Genomic DNA, 17782 nt, shown 5'->3' with positions numbered 1-17782 from the left:
AAATATGTCTTTCAACCTCTGTGTAAAAGTCATTATGAAATTTGAAGAACAGTTTACATGTTGATCATACCAAATGTAATTAAAACCTGTATTAAAAAGTATCTCCTTCACGTATGTGGTACCTCCTTCACGTGTGTGCCCTAATTTCGTTTACCATTTTTATCATATACTAACATCATTTCATAGCATTTCCGTGGGTATCTGTAAGGGGTCATATGTATAAGTCTTAACCAATATTAATGACTTTTATATATCATCACACACACACACACACACACACACACACACACACACACACACACACACACACACACACACACACACACACACACACACACACACACACACACACACACACACACACATGAGATAACGCCCCGTTTCCCCATACACCATAACACTGGGAGTATTTGTTTTAATTCCTAAGTATTTTTTACAGGCAAATAAGTGTACTTTTCAATTGCATCATAAGCTGTAAGTTCCCATACCTCTGACCCATAAAGTAATATTCGGCTTCTTTTTGCGTTAAATATCTTGATAAAAGCATTATAAGATATGTCTGAAAGTACAGAAAGGTTCTTGCCAATTCCTTAGCCTGGTTTGACGAAGCTCCAAGTGAGATATTTATAGAAAGATATAGTTTCCAACGTCTGTCCGTTATAAAACCACTTTTCATTTTTCGCTAATTTACCTCCATTTTTAAAAGCAATCACTTTAGTTTTGTCCATATTTACAGTCAATTTTGCCGGTATCTTCACAAACTTAGTATTAACAGATTTAAGCATTAATACCATTCTCCATGTATAGTCAATTAGTTGGGTGAAACAACTTTTGATTAGGGGTGAAACGACCCCTAATTATTGGATGAATTGGCTTAGTTTTGACTTGGGATTAAAGAACCCGGATGAAACTACCCGGATGAAACTACTTAGGTTGAAACGACCCGGAACCCGCAGAAACAACACCTTTCAACCTGACGTCGAAGGCCTGGGTTCGATTCCCCACATGGACACAATCTGTGAAGCCAATTACTGGTGTCCCCTCCTTGATATTGCTGGAATATTGCTAAAAGCGGCGTAAAACTCAACTCACTCACGGACTTTCAAAGTGAATGTATTGTAAACTTTATCACCGCCATATCTACCAATGTCTGCATAGGCGCCTACAGCCAGAGCAGGCGAGAGACCATGATTCTGTAATTGTGCGCCTCGTTCGACAATATTCCTGCAATGTCAAGTTTGATACCGAAAATGGAAAGAATTGAAATGAATATCAGAACAATGTTTTCTTTTTCTGTAACCGAACTTATGCTGCAAAAACACAACAGAAGAAACTATTTATTTTGAATGAGCTATATTTATTAGAATCTGATTTGATTATCACTATGAGAATCCTGGTTACACATATTCAAGATCTTAAAGACGGAAACAATAAATACAAATTATTAAAATAATATATGTGATAAGACAAAACAGTCTCACGGTTTGAACGCATAATTCCCATGGTCGAATGGATTCCATATCATGAATAGGGTTTTCACGATTATCTCCCTTGTTCAATCCCCCGGAAGTGGTATTTCATCAAAATGGCCGACGACATGTCACAAATGGATTATTATGCATTCAGTTGTCTCAGAGCCAGTAGAATAACTGTAATATGGTGATTTTAGGGAAAATATCTTAAGGAACAATGGCACAGTGCAAACAGTCTGCACCGGAGTTTATCCAGAACACATTCAGTCCGCATGTGGCTGTCTTGTGTAGCAAAGATGCAGAGGTTTTGTGTCAGAAAAATAATTTGACTTTCGCTCAACTTGTTCAGCCTTTCTGTCGCTTAGGCACTGAAGGTAATGTATTTTTCAGTCGTATGTTTCATTGTGAGTCATTTTGTTGTGCAAAATGCACGCTTCGGCAAACTGATCACACTAGACAATACCAGCTGACAATCAATTCTCGCGACACCGAGGTGAAAGGGGTGTGTCTACAAAGCCTAGGTGATCAGTTCTATGTGATCAGTTAATGAATGTCATCTGTTAATTACTGTTGATACATTTACATCCAGTAAATGTCGGTTTGACGTTGTAAATGCAAATATTTAGTTGTGATATTGATAATCATGTTTGTTGAATTATGTTGGATTCTTTGTGATGATAAAATTTGAGGATCTGAACATATTGTGAAAGCCATCAGTCAACATGGTCAACTGGCAACATAAAAGCATGTTAACACACCTGTTCACACTATTCATATTTTATAGGTATTATCTCCTGAATTTGTTTGTGGATGCAAACATTTATTTAGGATGACAAAACAAGCAGGTATTGCTGCCATATGTTATTGTTTACTACAACTACTAGTAATAGTAAATTTTAATTAAATGATTCATGGTGTTAGCTTATCACAAGCGAGTCCCGTAATTCCGCGTGTCCGGTAATTCTGTGCAGCTGCAATAGTGTACTTCTGTATCAAAGTAAACATCGTCTGCTACCACATTTACGCTTGAAATTGTGACATTTCTACAAGGGACTGGCTTTTAATCACTAAAGGTAGGTAAATAACAGTAATTGACAGATAAATTGACAGTTTTTAGAAAATTCATATGTGTATGATACACAAATCTCCAAGATCAAAACCACCTGATCCATGTCATGTACAAAATGCATAGATTTCTGGAGGCCTAATTTAATACCAAATCCTCCTGTGGTCTCATTTTACCGGTTTCAGAGCACATCTTTCTCCTCCCTTTCAAAAGTTAACATTGACGAATATTCAAAACGACTGAGCACTCATTTACGTTTCATCATGGTAACATTATGTTTAATGCATGTTTTGTCAGTTCTTGAACTATGCACCCAGGGAAATTTGTAAACTGCACTGGAAACTTTTATCTCCTCTTTATCATAATTTTTTTGTGAGGACAAATTAAATGATTCCAATTAATAATTTGTGATTTTGTTGGAGACAAAGGGCACTGAGAAACCCAGATTATTTGTCTGTCGAGTCTTTACAAACACAAAATGACTGTGATTCAATATGTATATGCACAACACCATGTACAGGCTGTAATTATTTCAACATGTTTTAGTTGAGTAACATCAAAGTAAATATTGCAAAATGTTGATCATACTATCAGTGGGTGATCCTTGTTTCTATTACATTAACAATGTATTGTTGTGCCCCTGTTTATGATCTCCGGTTCTCGTCAGTACAAAAGTCATGGTAACAAAGGCAAATTATTGATTAGAGCAAGTTTTCACTGATCCTGTAATACAGTTTTGTTTTGTTGGGTAATTGATCAAGATAGCTTATGCAATGTTATTAACAATTGCCATGATTGATTGGACGGGTTCAGGCAAATGGTCGGATCCAGGTGAATGTGTCACAACTAAACATGCATAGCCTAGCCAGCTAACGTTGAACTGAAAGGTTAGAATTCTTTGGGTCAGGACATGACTGACAGGCAAAGGTAGAAATTATAAAAGAGAATAGTGATAACAGTACTACCCAGAATGTTGGAAATTCTACTACTAGCCAACAGGATTAATGTGCCAATTCATAACCGGTCTTTGCTATCTGACTAGTGTGAATTTCTATCCCTGTTATCGTATGAGATTTTGTGAAATTTAGGCATGGATCCATCATCATGATCATTTTCATCATTTCATGTGAAAATCTAGATGATCTGTTTATATTCCAGTGGCTGTATTTGATTGACTTATCACTCACTCATCATGCTCAAAATCATCCAGGATGACACAATTTTGTTTGTTGTTAATGATAGATGTGGTAAAAGAATGTCTTTTCAAACTTGAAAGATTCATGAAATATCTTAGAGCCATTTGTTTCCAGCAGAATGCCATAAGTACAGAAATGGCATGTGGACTGGATGGATTGCAGTGTGTTGACTCCCTTAGATTGTACCTTTAGGTCTACCTGTGGCTATCCAACTATTGTATTCTTAAATGATGCGAGTCCTGGGAAATGTCACTATTTGTCAGTGATTCTCAGTAAAACACTCCAGGGGCGGTGGGGAAGCCTAGTTGTTCACGTGTCCGCTCGTCTTGCCGAAGACCTGAGTTCGATTCCCCACATGGGTACAATGTGTGAAGCCCATTTCTGGAATATTGCTAAAAACACCGTAAAACCCAACTCACTCACTCACCAGTAAAACACTCTTTGGGTCCTGAAAATGGTCTTTCTAGGATATTCATTTTGACTCCAAATTTGAGGATGGGCGTTGAACACTTTAAACAATGTTAAATAGAGAAAATTACATATGCACTGCTGGCCGTATATTTCAAGAGACATGTAAGTTAAATTGAACATTACAGTTAAAAACGATTAACACAGATTCATGTTTGCAGGGTTTTATGCGACACACAAATGTGCATCCACCATGCAGAAATGTAGACAATGGACGCAGAAAACCCAAAATACTGTGTCCAGATAGATACACAAAGTACAGAGAGCATACCTACAGCGCATGAAGAGTAGTTATCTGTGTCTGTTAGTGGTGGTCCGATTAATTGAAATAATCGAAGATTGGTCGCAGTGACTAAACGACCAAGGAATCGATCATGTTTTCCATAATCGAATACAAACAATTCTGGAACACCTTTTGCATTAACAATTTTTTTCACAAAGTTGGTTTTGTCTGTTACATTTCATGACCACTGCAAGCTCGTTCCAAGTCAGGATTGAATACCCCAAGAAATTTATGTTCCTAACATACTAGTCATCCTTTAAAGATGTGAAAGTTGCGAAAAATCAACCAAAGAACTACAAGTTTTTTCTTTATGTTTTTGTGCAAACAGGAAAACTTCATAAATGAGGCTAACCAATTATTTTCGATGATTGATTGGTTGTAATGAACCAATCATCAATTATGAGATTTTAACCAATTCCCAACACTAGTGTCTGTTACTTCACCCGTCAGTCTTGAACATTGTCCACATGATCACCGATTCATTCCAGGCTCTGAAGTAATTATCTCAACATACTCTGCAATACATCATTTCCGTACGTTACAGAACCCTCATTTTACCAGCAAGAGTCATTTAGGGCCTGTAAAATTGGTTGATAGGGGTCTCCTGGACCTCCACTTTTGTAAGTCAAGGTAAAACCCAGTGTTTGTGGTCGATGTGATCTTCAGAGGATGCTTTTTGTGTCAATTCTCAGTTCAGTTCTTCATGGTTCATATTGGATGCAGTAGATGGTGTCTTGTAGACAATAGTCATACTGGTGACATCAGCAGGGTTACATGTGTCCAGGATGCACAATGTACAGAATGGATAATAAAATATATATATTGTCTCCCAAGGCAAAAAATATAATGTTCCTTGTATTCTATTCTAAGATGCTTCGGTGAAAGATCACAGGCGCCCTCAGTACTTTATCAGACAATAATATTCACTTTTTTGCGTTATATCACAATGTATTGGCATCAGTGTGCCATTCTAGTCTGTCCCCTCGTAATCGAACGTACCCTTGGTAACCGACGTCACGATGCACGTCAGATATCATCATCGCGTACAGCCTCCTATAGTAAACTACTCCATAGCACCCCGTTCCTTGGTTTGCAGTTGCTTCACTTGGCTAACTTGACTGATGGAAACAGTACATTTATATTGTTCAATGGATATACGATATCTCAGTTCAACTCACAATTAAACAGCGACTGGTAACGTTTGCAATGTTTACATTCCCACATATTTAACCCGAACGTAAACCCTCATCAAATTGTTTATCATTTGTTTTTCTGGTATTATATTATAACATTAAAGCATGAGGACGCTTGACGAGAAGGTATAATGTACCTGTAATTAAAATGATAACTAAATCTTTGGTTAAGTACATTGCACCATTTCATTAGTATATATGGCCCACACCGGTCCTGTCAGGACCCTTGAAATTCGTCTGATCGCCAAGTTTTGTAGGGAAAAGTAAAATTGTACTTTGTTAATCTGTTCCAGAATATTTTGAGCTTGTTGGCATTGTTGAGTGTTCTTACACCTCAAGATTATGTATAATATCAGAGGCCCAGATAAGCTGCGTATCCGAGTAAAATACGCATAGAAAATTTCCAGTGTCCTCCCATTTGTGAGAACTCCCAGTTGTGAGACACATTAATTGATGGCTCAGTGCACACAGGTGGTGCTTCCCCATCCCTATGATGAAAGTGGGAACAGCCCTGTTGCTGAAGAGTACCCGCAGGAGGCATAGTTCATTAATGAGCATTAAAGAGCATTTATTGTTTTCAATAAAGAACAAGTTAAATACTGAAATACTGAAAAAGATTATCATTATATTTACACAGAAGAAATAGTTCATTAAATATTTCATTATGATTTTTGATTCACACATTTTGATGATTTGCGTTATTATGATGTTTGTTTATTTTTTAAAGCCGTTTACCTGAGTAGGTTAATAACTTTATCTTTTAACCCCCTGGATGCCCAGTTTTTTTTCACGCACACATTTTCATACAGTTTGATAAAGTGAACGTTGAGCGAGAATTGTGCTCGCGTGGTCCTGGATCTACGTACGGCTATAAAATTCCACAGAAATGTAGAATATTAAATTTCCTATCCGTTGGTATAAACATAAGTGCAACTACCTTGGCATCCTCCACAAGATTCAGTTAAATAGCTAATCCCTAATTAGCTGGGGTTAATCCATTCTATCAGATAGGGGATTAAGGTGTGTTTTCTTTGCTACTTACCTTCTCTACTGTCTCACAACTGGGAGTCTCACAACTGGGAGTTCTCACAAATGGGAGTAGACCAAATTTCCAATTACGCATTGAAAAAATAATTGTTGCGTACCAATTACGCATTTAAAATGTCAGATACGCAAAAAGTTTAAAACATATGCGTACATAATATATTTATAATAATCGCTTGCGTAATGAAAAAGACATCGATTGCTATCAAGTTGTACTGTTAGTATAGGACAAGTGTTGTACTGTCAGTACAGGATGAGTGATTTTTTTTTTAAGTTGGTTTTGATTAGGTATGACATGAGGTAGAACATTTAGCATGTCAGATCGCTAAAAAGTTTAAAACATAGTAAATTTATAATACATGTAATGAAAAAGACATCGATTGCTATCAAATGTACTGTTAATAGGACAAGTGTTTAGGTGAGATGAGTGATTTTTTTTTAAGTTGGTTTTGAAATGACATGAGGTAGAACATACCTGCTTAGTTTAAAGCAGGTGGTAAATTGGAAATACGCACATATTTGAAAGCAGTGGGTAACGGAAAATGAAATACCCACTCAACATTCATAATACCCACTCCAAACAAAATACAGTGGGTACAGAACCCACATGAGCTAAATCTTATCTGGGGCTCTGTAATATTCTCATAGGCATAAGTTTGTTTCATTAAGACTAATAAGAGATAGGCATTGTGCCATTTTGATGCAGGATCTAATTTGATGTGAATGTGATTTCAACCAAACCATTGTTCTTCAGTTACATGGAATTTCTAACTGTGCCAAGATTGACATCAACAGTTGAAATCAATATTTTTCATGTTTAAGTTCAATAAGATTTGTTATTATCAATCATGCTGATGTACGTGTAGATTAATCATTCATTTACTTTGCTTCAACATGTTCATTCAGTTAGAATTTTAAAATTATTTTTGCTTTCCATTTGAAAGTTAAATAGGTAGAAAAGGCAATCATATATGTCTGTACTGCCATACACATGTGTTACACAGCTGGTGCTGCGATCATGTGGATGCTGACAGTACCTTGAACAATATTGAACTTATCAATGTCAGTTGAACCAGCAATTGTCATAATGGTACCTAAGAATTGATTTTAACAGGGATGCTGTGGCAGTGTCGTAATGTTGAAATAACATTTTTTCCAATTAATCTTTACTATTTTTACAAATATTCCTGATGGATTTGTGTGAGCTTCAGCACTGTGTGACTCTATCATTTCTATTTTTGAATTACGAAGCCTTTGTCTTGATGAAAAATGTTTTTTGTTTTTTAGGAAAATCGTAAGAAATAGTAATTTTTAACTTTTGTTTTGTTCTTCAGTTCACATCAAAGACCCCAACAATGTGTCCCACTCCATTCACAACCTGCGCATCAGCACCTGCGACATGTCTGCCACGCCCCCTCAACACGCCACCACCAAGAAGATGCTCAATGATGCTGTGGCGGGCTCACAGTTACAGACAGGGGATGGAGGGAGAGGAGCTGGGAATATGATGTCCGTCGGGAACTATGACCTGCAGCTTCATGGTGAGTTCATGTGGTCAGTGATGCTTTAGTACAGTCACCGTTACCATGGTTACAGACAGGGGGGTGGAGCTGGGAATATGATGTCCGTTGGGAACTATGACCTGCAGCTTCATGGTGAGTTCATGTGGTCAGTGATGCTTCAGTACAGTCACCGTTACCATGGTTACAGACTGGGGATGGAGAGATAGGAGCTGGGAATATGATGTCAGTTGATGACCTTACCTCCACAGTGAATTATTGTGTGTTGGGTCACCTTCACAGAGTTACATCTGAAGGTGAGGGACCCGTGAAGATCCGGGGTAGAATAGGTCTTCAGCAACCCATGCTTGCCACAAAAGGCGACTAACGGGATCTGGTGGTCAGGCTCACTGACTTGGTTGACACATGTCATCGGTTCCCAATTGCATAGATCAATGCTCATGCTGTTGATCACTGGATTGTCTGGTCCAGACTTGATTATTTACAGACCGCCGCCATATAGCTGGAATATTGCTGAGTGCGGCGTTAAACTAAACTCACTCACTCTGAAGGTGAGGTGTCCCAATGTTCCACTGAATGCTGTGGTCATGATCGTCAGCGAAATCATCCCTATCAGACCAGATCCAAGACAATCCCGACGACAGCAAGTTTACAAACAAATATCTCAAACTGTTTATATGGTTAATTATCATTAGGGTGAAAAATATACATTACGTCAATTATATTTCAGCTTCTACTCCATGGTTCGAGGCATACAGGGAATGTTTCCTCGACGTGATCACATTGTCAGACCACGAATACCTGAGTCACTGCGTGGGGTGTATCCTTTGTATTGCAGAAAACATGGAGGGATGGGGCTTGACCATGTTGGTCACATGGAGGGGTAGGGCTTGACCAGGTTGGCCACATGGAGGGTGGGGCTTGACCATGTTGGTCACATGGAGGGTAGGAGCTGGACCATGCTTGGGGTTGACCATGGAGGGTGGGGCTTGACCATGTTGGTCACATGGAGGGTGGGGCTTGACCATGTTGGTCTCATGGAGGGTGGGGGCTTGACCATGTTGGTCACATGGAGGGTGGGGTGACCATGCTGGCCACATGGAGGGTGGGGCTTGACCATGTTGGTTGGAGGGGTCGGGCTTGGACCCATGGATGTTGACCATGCTGGTCACATGGAGGGGTGGGGCTTGACCATGTTGGTCACATGGAGGGTGGGGCTTGACCATGTTGGTCTCATGGAGGGGTGGGGGCTGACCATGTTGGTCACATGGAGGGGTCGGGCTTGACCATGTTGGCCACATGGAGGGTGGGGCTTGACCATGTTGGTGGGGGCACGGAGGGTCGGGCTTGACCATGTTGGTCTCATGGAGGGTAGGGGTTGACCATGTTGGTCACATGGAGGGTGGGGCTTGACCATGTTGGCCACATGGAGGGGTGGGGGTTGACCATGTTGGTCACCAACCTTACGAGGGGCTGATAAAACCCTGTGTTTCCCGAGACACAAGGTGATAACACATTTATCTAGCCGAATGTTTTGCTTCAATTTCATTCTCAGTCGTTGTGGCAAATTGTTTCCTTGCTGCCATGTTGACAACAGCTGATTGATTGACCTCAATGCAGCTCACGTTAGTAAAGGCTTGGTGATGCACGCTTGTCTCACTTCGCGTGGTCATGGAGGCGTGGCGGGATAATATGACATTTTTGTACTCCTGCTCGCTAAGAAGAGCGCCCGGATCGAAATTATATAAACAGTTAACGGGTGTACATGGTATTTTATCAGAGTCACGTGAACCAATCAAAACTCGACATTCTTACATGAGGCTGGATAAAGATCCTTAACAAGGTTCTTTTATGTAATGAGTAGATTATTTACTATTTGTTGTACACAACCAAGATTAGACTACTCCTGCTCTCGACCTTATAAGCCGGACATCACGCTTCCAAGCTGCGCGAATCTATTCACTGCGCAGCACAGCTGTTGAAACCACTTTTCACCCCAACTGGGGTGAATTAAGTGATTCGTTTGAACTCTGATTTTGAGGGGGTTTTTTCATTGCGTTATTTTTCAACGTTTGTAAGTTGAATTTGTGTTTTTGATCATTTTTTACTGTAAGTCCATACCGAAAGGTATCAGAATCTGCAAAGTGTTTTACGTTGCATGTGACCTTTCACTCGCTCACTCACTCACTCACTCACTCTCACTCACTCACTCACTCACTCACTCACTCACTCACTCACTCACTCACTCACTCACTCACTCACTCACTCACTCACTCACTCACTGCCATATGTCAATTATATATAGTGATGGGTTGGCATGTTACAGTCATTATCCAGTTTATTGAAACTTTTCACATTTGCCAAAATTTGCCTGTACTTAAAAGCATTAGCTCTGGGCATCCTCCAGTGAACTGTACTGGTCACAGGTTGCTGTATGGATTGGGTCAGGTATGGTCACTTATTTCATTGTGTGATACATTCACATAATGTGTAAGGGTCCAAATGATCTGTTATCAAGGAGCATGGTGGTTATCAGCACCACAGTTCACTGTACAGAGTTGTGTCCAATTATATTGAATGAGGAGAGTTCTATGGACATACGACCTCCTTATTGTTGACTGCAAACAACACCAATCTCACTCTTTGACAGTTCACACAGTGTCAGAGAAGTATTGTAATCCTTAACCATAATTAAGGTATATTTGTGGCCTCCTCTGGTCAGAGTGACCCAATTGCGACCTTCACCAGCTTGACCAATCAGCAGCTTCAGCAGCAACAGCAGTTCCCCAACAAGGTGCCCCGCTGGTTCTGTCCGGGAATACTCACGTACTACGTCCTCCTGCATGACGTCAGTGATGGAGAACTGCCCAGGTAACATCAGAAGTGCTGTTTAAACATGATACATCAGGGTAAAGATAAAAACATTGAAGAGTATTAATAGGACTATTTGAGGACCTGTCATGTATTATTTAATTGAATTTTAGGAGGATCTGCTACATTTCACTAATTAGTGAAGAATGGTCTTAAATTTTAAGTCTTATGAGATGCAGTTAATTTGTATGGTCATATGATTTTGAGGTTAAAAAAACCCATATATACAGGAAGGGTCTGGTTCAGATTTGATTATTAATAGGCCACGTCATGTCATATAGTCGACCCATGAAGATCCGGGTAGAACTGATCTTCAGTAACCCATGCTTGTCGTGAAAGGCAGCTAACAGGATCGGGTGGTCAGGCTCGCTGACTTGGTTGATACATGCAATCATATCCCAATTGCGTAGATTGATACACAGACTGTTGATCACTAGATTGTCTGGTCCAGACTCGATTATCTACAGACTGCTGCCATATTGCTGGAATATTGCTGAGTGCGGTGTAAAACTAAACTTACTAACTCACTCATCAAATGTTATGTATTAAGGCACTACATGACGAAGACTCAGATGTAAAGTATTTTCTTTGCGAATTCTCCAATATATATTATCCAATCAGAAACTCTGATTTGTTTGACAGGGCTGAAGCGTACTACCAAAGTATGAAGACAACATTCGGGTCTCAGTGCTGCCACCTACTCCAGATCAACTCCCGCTCCCTCCAGACTGTGGAGAACATGAAGCCAGAAGCCTCTCTCCCAGACCCCTGGAGTCAGTTCCTGCCCAAAGCCCCTGAGGTGCAGGTGAGTAGTGGTCAGTGGGCTGTAACAGTAACAAGGGCTGTCAGTTATGTAGTATACCCCCTAGATGATTTCTTACTATATGATATAGGGCCAACTTTTAGGCCTTTTTTTAATTACTTGGCTTACGGATCCGCTGACCCGAAATATGAAGAAAGGGGAAAAAACCCATGGTTTTGTATTATTTCTTTTTCAATTGTCACCCACCTGATAAAAATCAAAGGAAGTTAAAAAAATTAAAAATAGCCAATTATACCTTTCAAATATTCCCTGAAAACTATGTTTTGCAAAAGACAGTCACACAAATTGTCAGAACTCATAAGACCACGATATACTCAAGTGTGCAAGTAACATTTCCATATTCCCCTTTATTCCCTTTTTTCCCTCCCTACCAACCTAATAATTTTTTACAAAATCTGTAAACCAAGTAATTAAAAAAAGGCCTTACTTTGGTCAAAACCTGTGCTGCAAATAAGTCAGCTACCAAGGATTTGAACATAGGTCCTTCAGTACAGCACAAACATTTTGCAATGTGTTGTTTGGGTTTCACGGTTACTTTGATATGGTTGGAAAATGTTCATGTAATAATTATAATGTTTCAGGTATTATGATGAGTCGTCGTACTTGACAATCCATGGCTGTATTGTGACTGTGGACATTTTGTGTAGTATAATATGATGTGTAGGTGACCGGTTCAATGGTTACCGGTTCAATGATGCTTGTAAAGGCATTCAGTGATATGTTACACTGACACGTCTTGGTATCATCAAACCAATATGTATGATGTAATCAGTACAAACCTAAGTTACATCCACACATCCTGTGGAGTTTCCAGTTAAGAAAGAGTCCCTGGCAACCTGTGGAGCAAGTCGGAAATATGACTAAATGGATTAGTTACTCATAGTTACTTTTTTTTATTGTGTATTATAGTACCATTATAGTGTGAACCCTTTTCAGTGTCCATCAACAGATTTTCAGGCAAAATTTGATCATTTACACACTACTGTCATATAGGTGGAATATTACACGATTAAACATCAGTTTGATCACACACACATAAAGGATTATGATGGTTATTAAGTATGAATTCAAGTGCTACCAGGAAAGACCAACTCTACAAAGTATCAAGGCATTCTTGGGGTCAAAGATCCATGGAGTCCAGAGATTAGAATTCAAAAGCATGTAATCTCCAGGAACACAAGGTCCCTCCTTCACATGTATGGTAGTGGTGGTAGGGAAGCCTAGTGGTTAAAACACTGACTTGTCACACGAGAGATCTGAGTTTGATTCTCAACATGGGTATACAGTGTAAGACCCTATGTTGTGTTGCCTCTACATGACACCTCTAGAATATTACAAGAAGTAGCGAAAACCCAATTTCTCACTCACTCAGTGTCCAACACAACGGTAATCAACTAAGAATAGTTAATCATTAGGCAAATGAGCCAAATTACCTCCCCTTGTCCCTTAGTCGAATGTAGACAATTCTTAACTTACACTGAGAAATAAGACACAGAAGACGTTTGGTGTAACTTGCTCCATTCTTCCAGCCGGTGAAATCCCACACGCCCCGCTACTTCATCACCTGGGTAAGTCTGCCGGCACCGTCAGCCTGCATGTGGGGAGCTACGCCAGTGTCACACTTTCATTGCTTCCATCACTCGTGTGACACGTTGTCGTCGTTCAGCTTTATCTGTTGCATGCTCACAACTTGGGGATATTTCAGCTTTGTCGAGACATTTTTCTACTGTAATTTCCTTGAGAAGTCTACTTCTGTATTTCATCACCATTTTTCAGCTCATTTCCTTACTAAGATGTATACAGTGTGTCTCCTAATTTACTTTTGAAATAGAAACGTGTTCTTTCATCTGCAGCTAGTGTTGTTTTATAAACTGGCTTTTGTTTCATTACTGTACCTTTGCTTTTTTTTTCTGTGTTTTGATTTCTTACAAAAAGTTGACTTGTTGTCATAAGGCAATACAGTGGTGTTTGCTGCATGTCTCCTCCAAGGGATTCCATTGCACAATAGGTACAGACCTCATTCTTATAACTGGAATATTGCTGAGTGCAATGTCAAACCAACATGATTTCAAGATTGAATGTAGCTGAGTGGTGTGCCATGTGTTTAAAGCATGTGGACTATTTGTGTCAATATAGGCACTTCTACATGTCTGATATATCAAGGTTCAACTCATGCCGATCAGGTTAGAATTGGTCTTCAGCAACCCATGCTTGTCATTAGACGGCGATTAACAGGACTGGGGTGATCAGCCTGCTGGCTTCTGGCTTAGTTGACACATGTCATTGTATCCCAACTGCGTAGATTGATGCTCTTGATATTGATCACTGGATTGGCTGGTCCAGACTCAATTATTCATAGACTGTTGCCAGGTAAGATTACAGAAAACCTGATACCTTCCTAACTCCTAGGGTTAGGGTAAGGTTTAGGTTTAGGGTTAGGGCAAGGTTTAGGGTTAAGGTAAGTTTAGGGTTAGGTAAGGTTTAGGGTTTAGGTTAGGGTAAGGTTTAGGGTTAGGATAGCGTTAGAGTTAGATAGACGTGACATTAACAATATGGTTGGTATGTATCCGGTATTCTGTAAGTGTACCCTGTTGCCATATAGCTGGAATATTGATGAGGGCAGTGTTAAACAACAAACAAATAAACAAACAAACAAACATCAATGGTTGACATGATCACCATCAATATCCACTAAAAGTAAGTGTTACAGAAAGTGACTCCAAATCAGTGTACAGGCATGGCAATTTTCTGGAGATTTTATTTCAAATTGATCAATTCTGTGAATCATCTAAGTCCATTTAGAAACCCTGAACCCCCATTCAATGACACAATAGTAAGTTTTCAGCTGAAAATAGATTTCCTTGTTGCCTTTCCTGAGTGTATGAAATAACGTTGTGTATAATGAGGGACATGTTGGAACCAGAATCACAGGTTTGTTTCATCTGTTGGATTCTGTGTGTTTATCATTACCCAGCATCTGTTGCTCTTTTCAATGAATATATTACTGATGTGGATTGTATTAAATAGATTTGGTAGCAGCTCAGGCAAGTGCATGATTTGATCCAGGCTTTTGATCTCCATTTCATTCATGTGGAAATTCAGGTGTATGTTGTCATGTCAGTGCTGCATGTACACTGCTGTAGAGAAGTGTGGTTCGGCTACACCCCTTTGTATCGAGCCCTTGTGTCAGCTAGGTCCACAGTTACATGTCCCTGTCATCAGTGTTGTTATACAGAGAAGGTTAACATGTCATTTCATGAATATGATCCCAAATTTCAGTTATAATTGGAATTTTGGTGTTACAACGCCTGATGAGCTGATGCATAGGATGAATTCTTTGTAACCATGGTAACAATCAGTTGGGACTATAGTAACCAGATCTGTGATGGCGCCAAGAGCTGTTGTACAGCTTTGACAGGTTATGGAGCAACTATTATAAAGCACTTATAGTTCTAGAGATATCATATGGCTGGATAGAGCTCTTGTGATAAAGCTAGATGTTGTTTATAGCTGTGTTAGTGTAAGAGTTACAGAGCTGTGATAAGCATCTTTTACAGGTTCTTGGATATATCTGTTTTACAGCTGTGATATATCTGTTTTACAGCTGTAATATATCTGTTTTACAGCTGTGATATCTGTTTTACAGCTGTGATATATCTGTTTTACAGCTGTGATATATCTGTATTACAGCTGTGATATATCTGTTTTACAGCTGTAATATATGTTTTACAGCTGTGATATATGTTTTACAGCTGTGATATATCTGTATTACAGCTGTGATATATCTGTTTTACAGCTGTGATATGTTTTACAGCTGTGATATATGTTTTACAGCTGTGATATATGTTTTACAGCTGTGATATATATCTGTTTTACAGCTGTGATATATATCTGTTTTACAGCTGTGATATATGTTTTACAGCTGTGATATGTTTACAGCTGTGATATATATCTGTTTTACAGCTGTGATATATCTGTTTTACAGCCGTGATATATGTCTTTACAGATGTGATATATCTGTATTACAGCTGTGATATATGTATTACAGCTGTGATAAATGTTTTACAGCTGTGATATATATCTGTTTTACAGCTGTAATATATCTGTTTGACAGCTGTGATATATCTATTTTGTTCATAATGGGGTCTTATTTTCAGGAATTTAGAGAGAGACATATTTTTACATGGTATTTTGAGCCACTCATTGACTCAAAGCAATACAACATGACTAAGTGTTACAACCTGCTTCTAATCGTTCATTCTGTTATCAGTAAAATTTTGGTTATTTCTACAAAACTAAAAGGTTCCTGTTTGCTGTACACATTATCATAATTTGGGAAACTTTTATTTCCAATTTGGGAAATTTACTCCAAACTTTAGGCCAAATATTTTCCTCTGAGCAGGTCTACAGAGCTCCAGATAAGGTCCGTTTCAGCGTATGTATGGATACAAAATATGCACGATATGGTAGGAATTAATTTAGAAAATGTAGCAGATACGCACCACTGCAATGGTGTATGGTGTTAGAATCATTTACAGATGTATATATCTAAAACATAGCAATCTGATTTCAAGCAGTGTCCATCTTTGAATTTACAGGATTGCGACACATTGGGGTTCCCCTTGTGCTTTGCTAAGGAAACCATGTACCGCAGCGAATCATCTCGGTTAAATTTGATTGGTCAAAATTGTGAACATGGCAGCACAGAAACAAATTACAGAAACAAGACTGTGCTTCGATGACTTGTAAACAGTCAAGTAATCAAATTACTGTATGAATAATGAACGGACTACTTCTCATATCACTCGTTCATCTTGTCGTAGTTAAGCTCAATTAAATTCCATTCGGTACTCTAAATGTACTCTTAAGTTTTTCCAGTACTGCTATATTGAAAAAATAAGTATGTAATTATCTGGAGCCCTGGGTCTAGATATGTATAGCTGGTATTTGGCTGTGATAAAGTTGTGATATAGCTGTTGTCCTGTGATCACTGATGACATTGAATCCCTTCCCTCACTAATTCCATACCTTTAACTATCATTCATAATCATCGTATCATGGATATGTGTTTCTGTACTGAGTAAAGTTCTAAAAATTATGTAGTAGTGAATTATTTATCAAGGGAATTGTTTTGATACTTTTCAACAGAATTTATTTCCCTAAATGATATAAAGTATGGATCAGAAAAGTTATGATTCCAGTGTAGAAAGTTATAAATTTTTGTCTGTATAGTGAAATCGGTGTGTCAGCATGATAACATGGTCAGTTATTGATTGACCTGGAAAGTTACATGTTTCCAACTGCCAGATATTTCTTAATCTGCAGTCCTCCTTACAGATCCAGTCACTGGGACATCATGCAAGACGATCCTTTCATTTACATTACAGGGGAAATATACCCAGCATAAAGTGAAACTGTGTTTGTCTGGATGGTTGGGTTTCCATGTCTAGGTTGTAAAATGTTGGAAAAATAGAATAGGGTTTTGAAATCAGTTTATGTTTATGTAAGTGTTCCCACAGTAACTGTCTGGAGGGTGATGCTTCTTGACAAACAGGATCCTGACAACTCAGTTTTACTGTACATAACTTGAGAGATGATGTCCGACATGTGTCGTCTGCTTCTCCAGGAGGGTGTTGAGTACGACGGGTTGCCGCTACAGGATGATGCCAGCTTCCCATCCCATCTCTCAGAGGCAAGACTCACCTCCACCATCCCTGACCTCGAGACCTCAGTGATCGAGACCACACCAGATGTTATTTCTGACAAGATCTCCACAGTTCATTCCTCTAGTCTTACAGGTAGGGATTCTGGTAGGGACAGATGCAGCAGCTGAAAAATGGCTAACA

General features: G+C 39.1%; 1 protein-coding gene across 1 annotated transcript in view; it reads left to right on the top strand.

Annotated features, from left to right (window-relative positions):
* Positions 1-1577: 1577 nt before the first annotated feature.
* The window catches only part of LOC124259209 (trafficking protein particle complex subunit 8-like), a 39436-nt gene continuing 23231 nt past the window's right edge, over positions 1578-17782 (top strand). Inside the window, 7 exon segments of the mRNA XM_046693307.1 lie at positions 1578-1846; positions 8057-8263; positions 8973-9062; positions 10939-11113; positions 11756-11918; positions 13466-13504; positions 17563-17734. Coding sequence (XP_046549263.1) covers positions 1690-1846; positions 8057-8263; positions 8973-9062; positions 10939-11113; positions 11756-11918; positions 13466-13504; positions 17563-17734 — 1003 coding nt within the window. The 5' untranslated portion in view covers positions 1578-1689.

This window comes from Haliotis rubra, unplaced genomic scaffold, assembly GCF_003918875.1.
Source record: "Haliotis rubra isolate DU_JTF1 unplaced genomic scaffold, ASM391887v1 Scf713, whole genome shotgun sequence".
Classification (NCBI taxonomy): domain Eukaryota; kingdom Metazoa; phylum Mollusca; class Gastropoda; order Lepetellida; family Haliotidae; genus Haliotis; species Haliotis rubra.
Note: the sequence above shows the minus strand (reverse complement) of the source record. Positions and strands in the feature narration are given on the sequence as shown.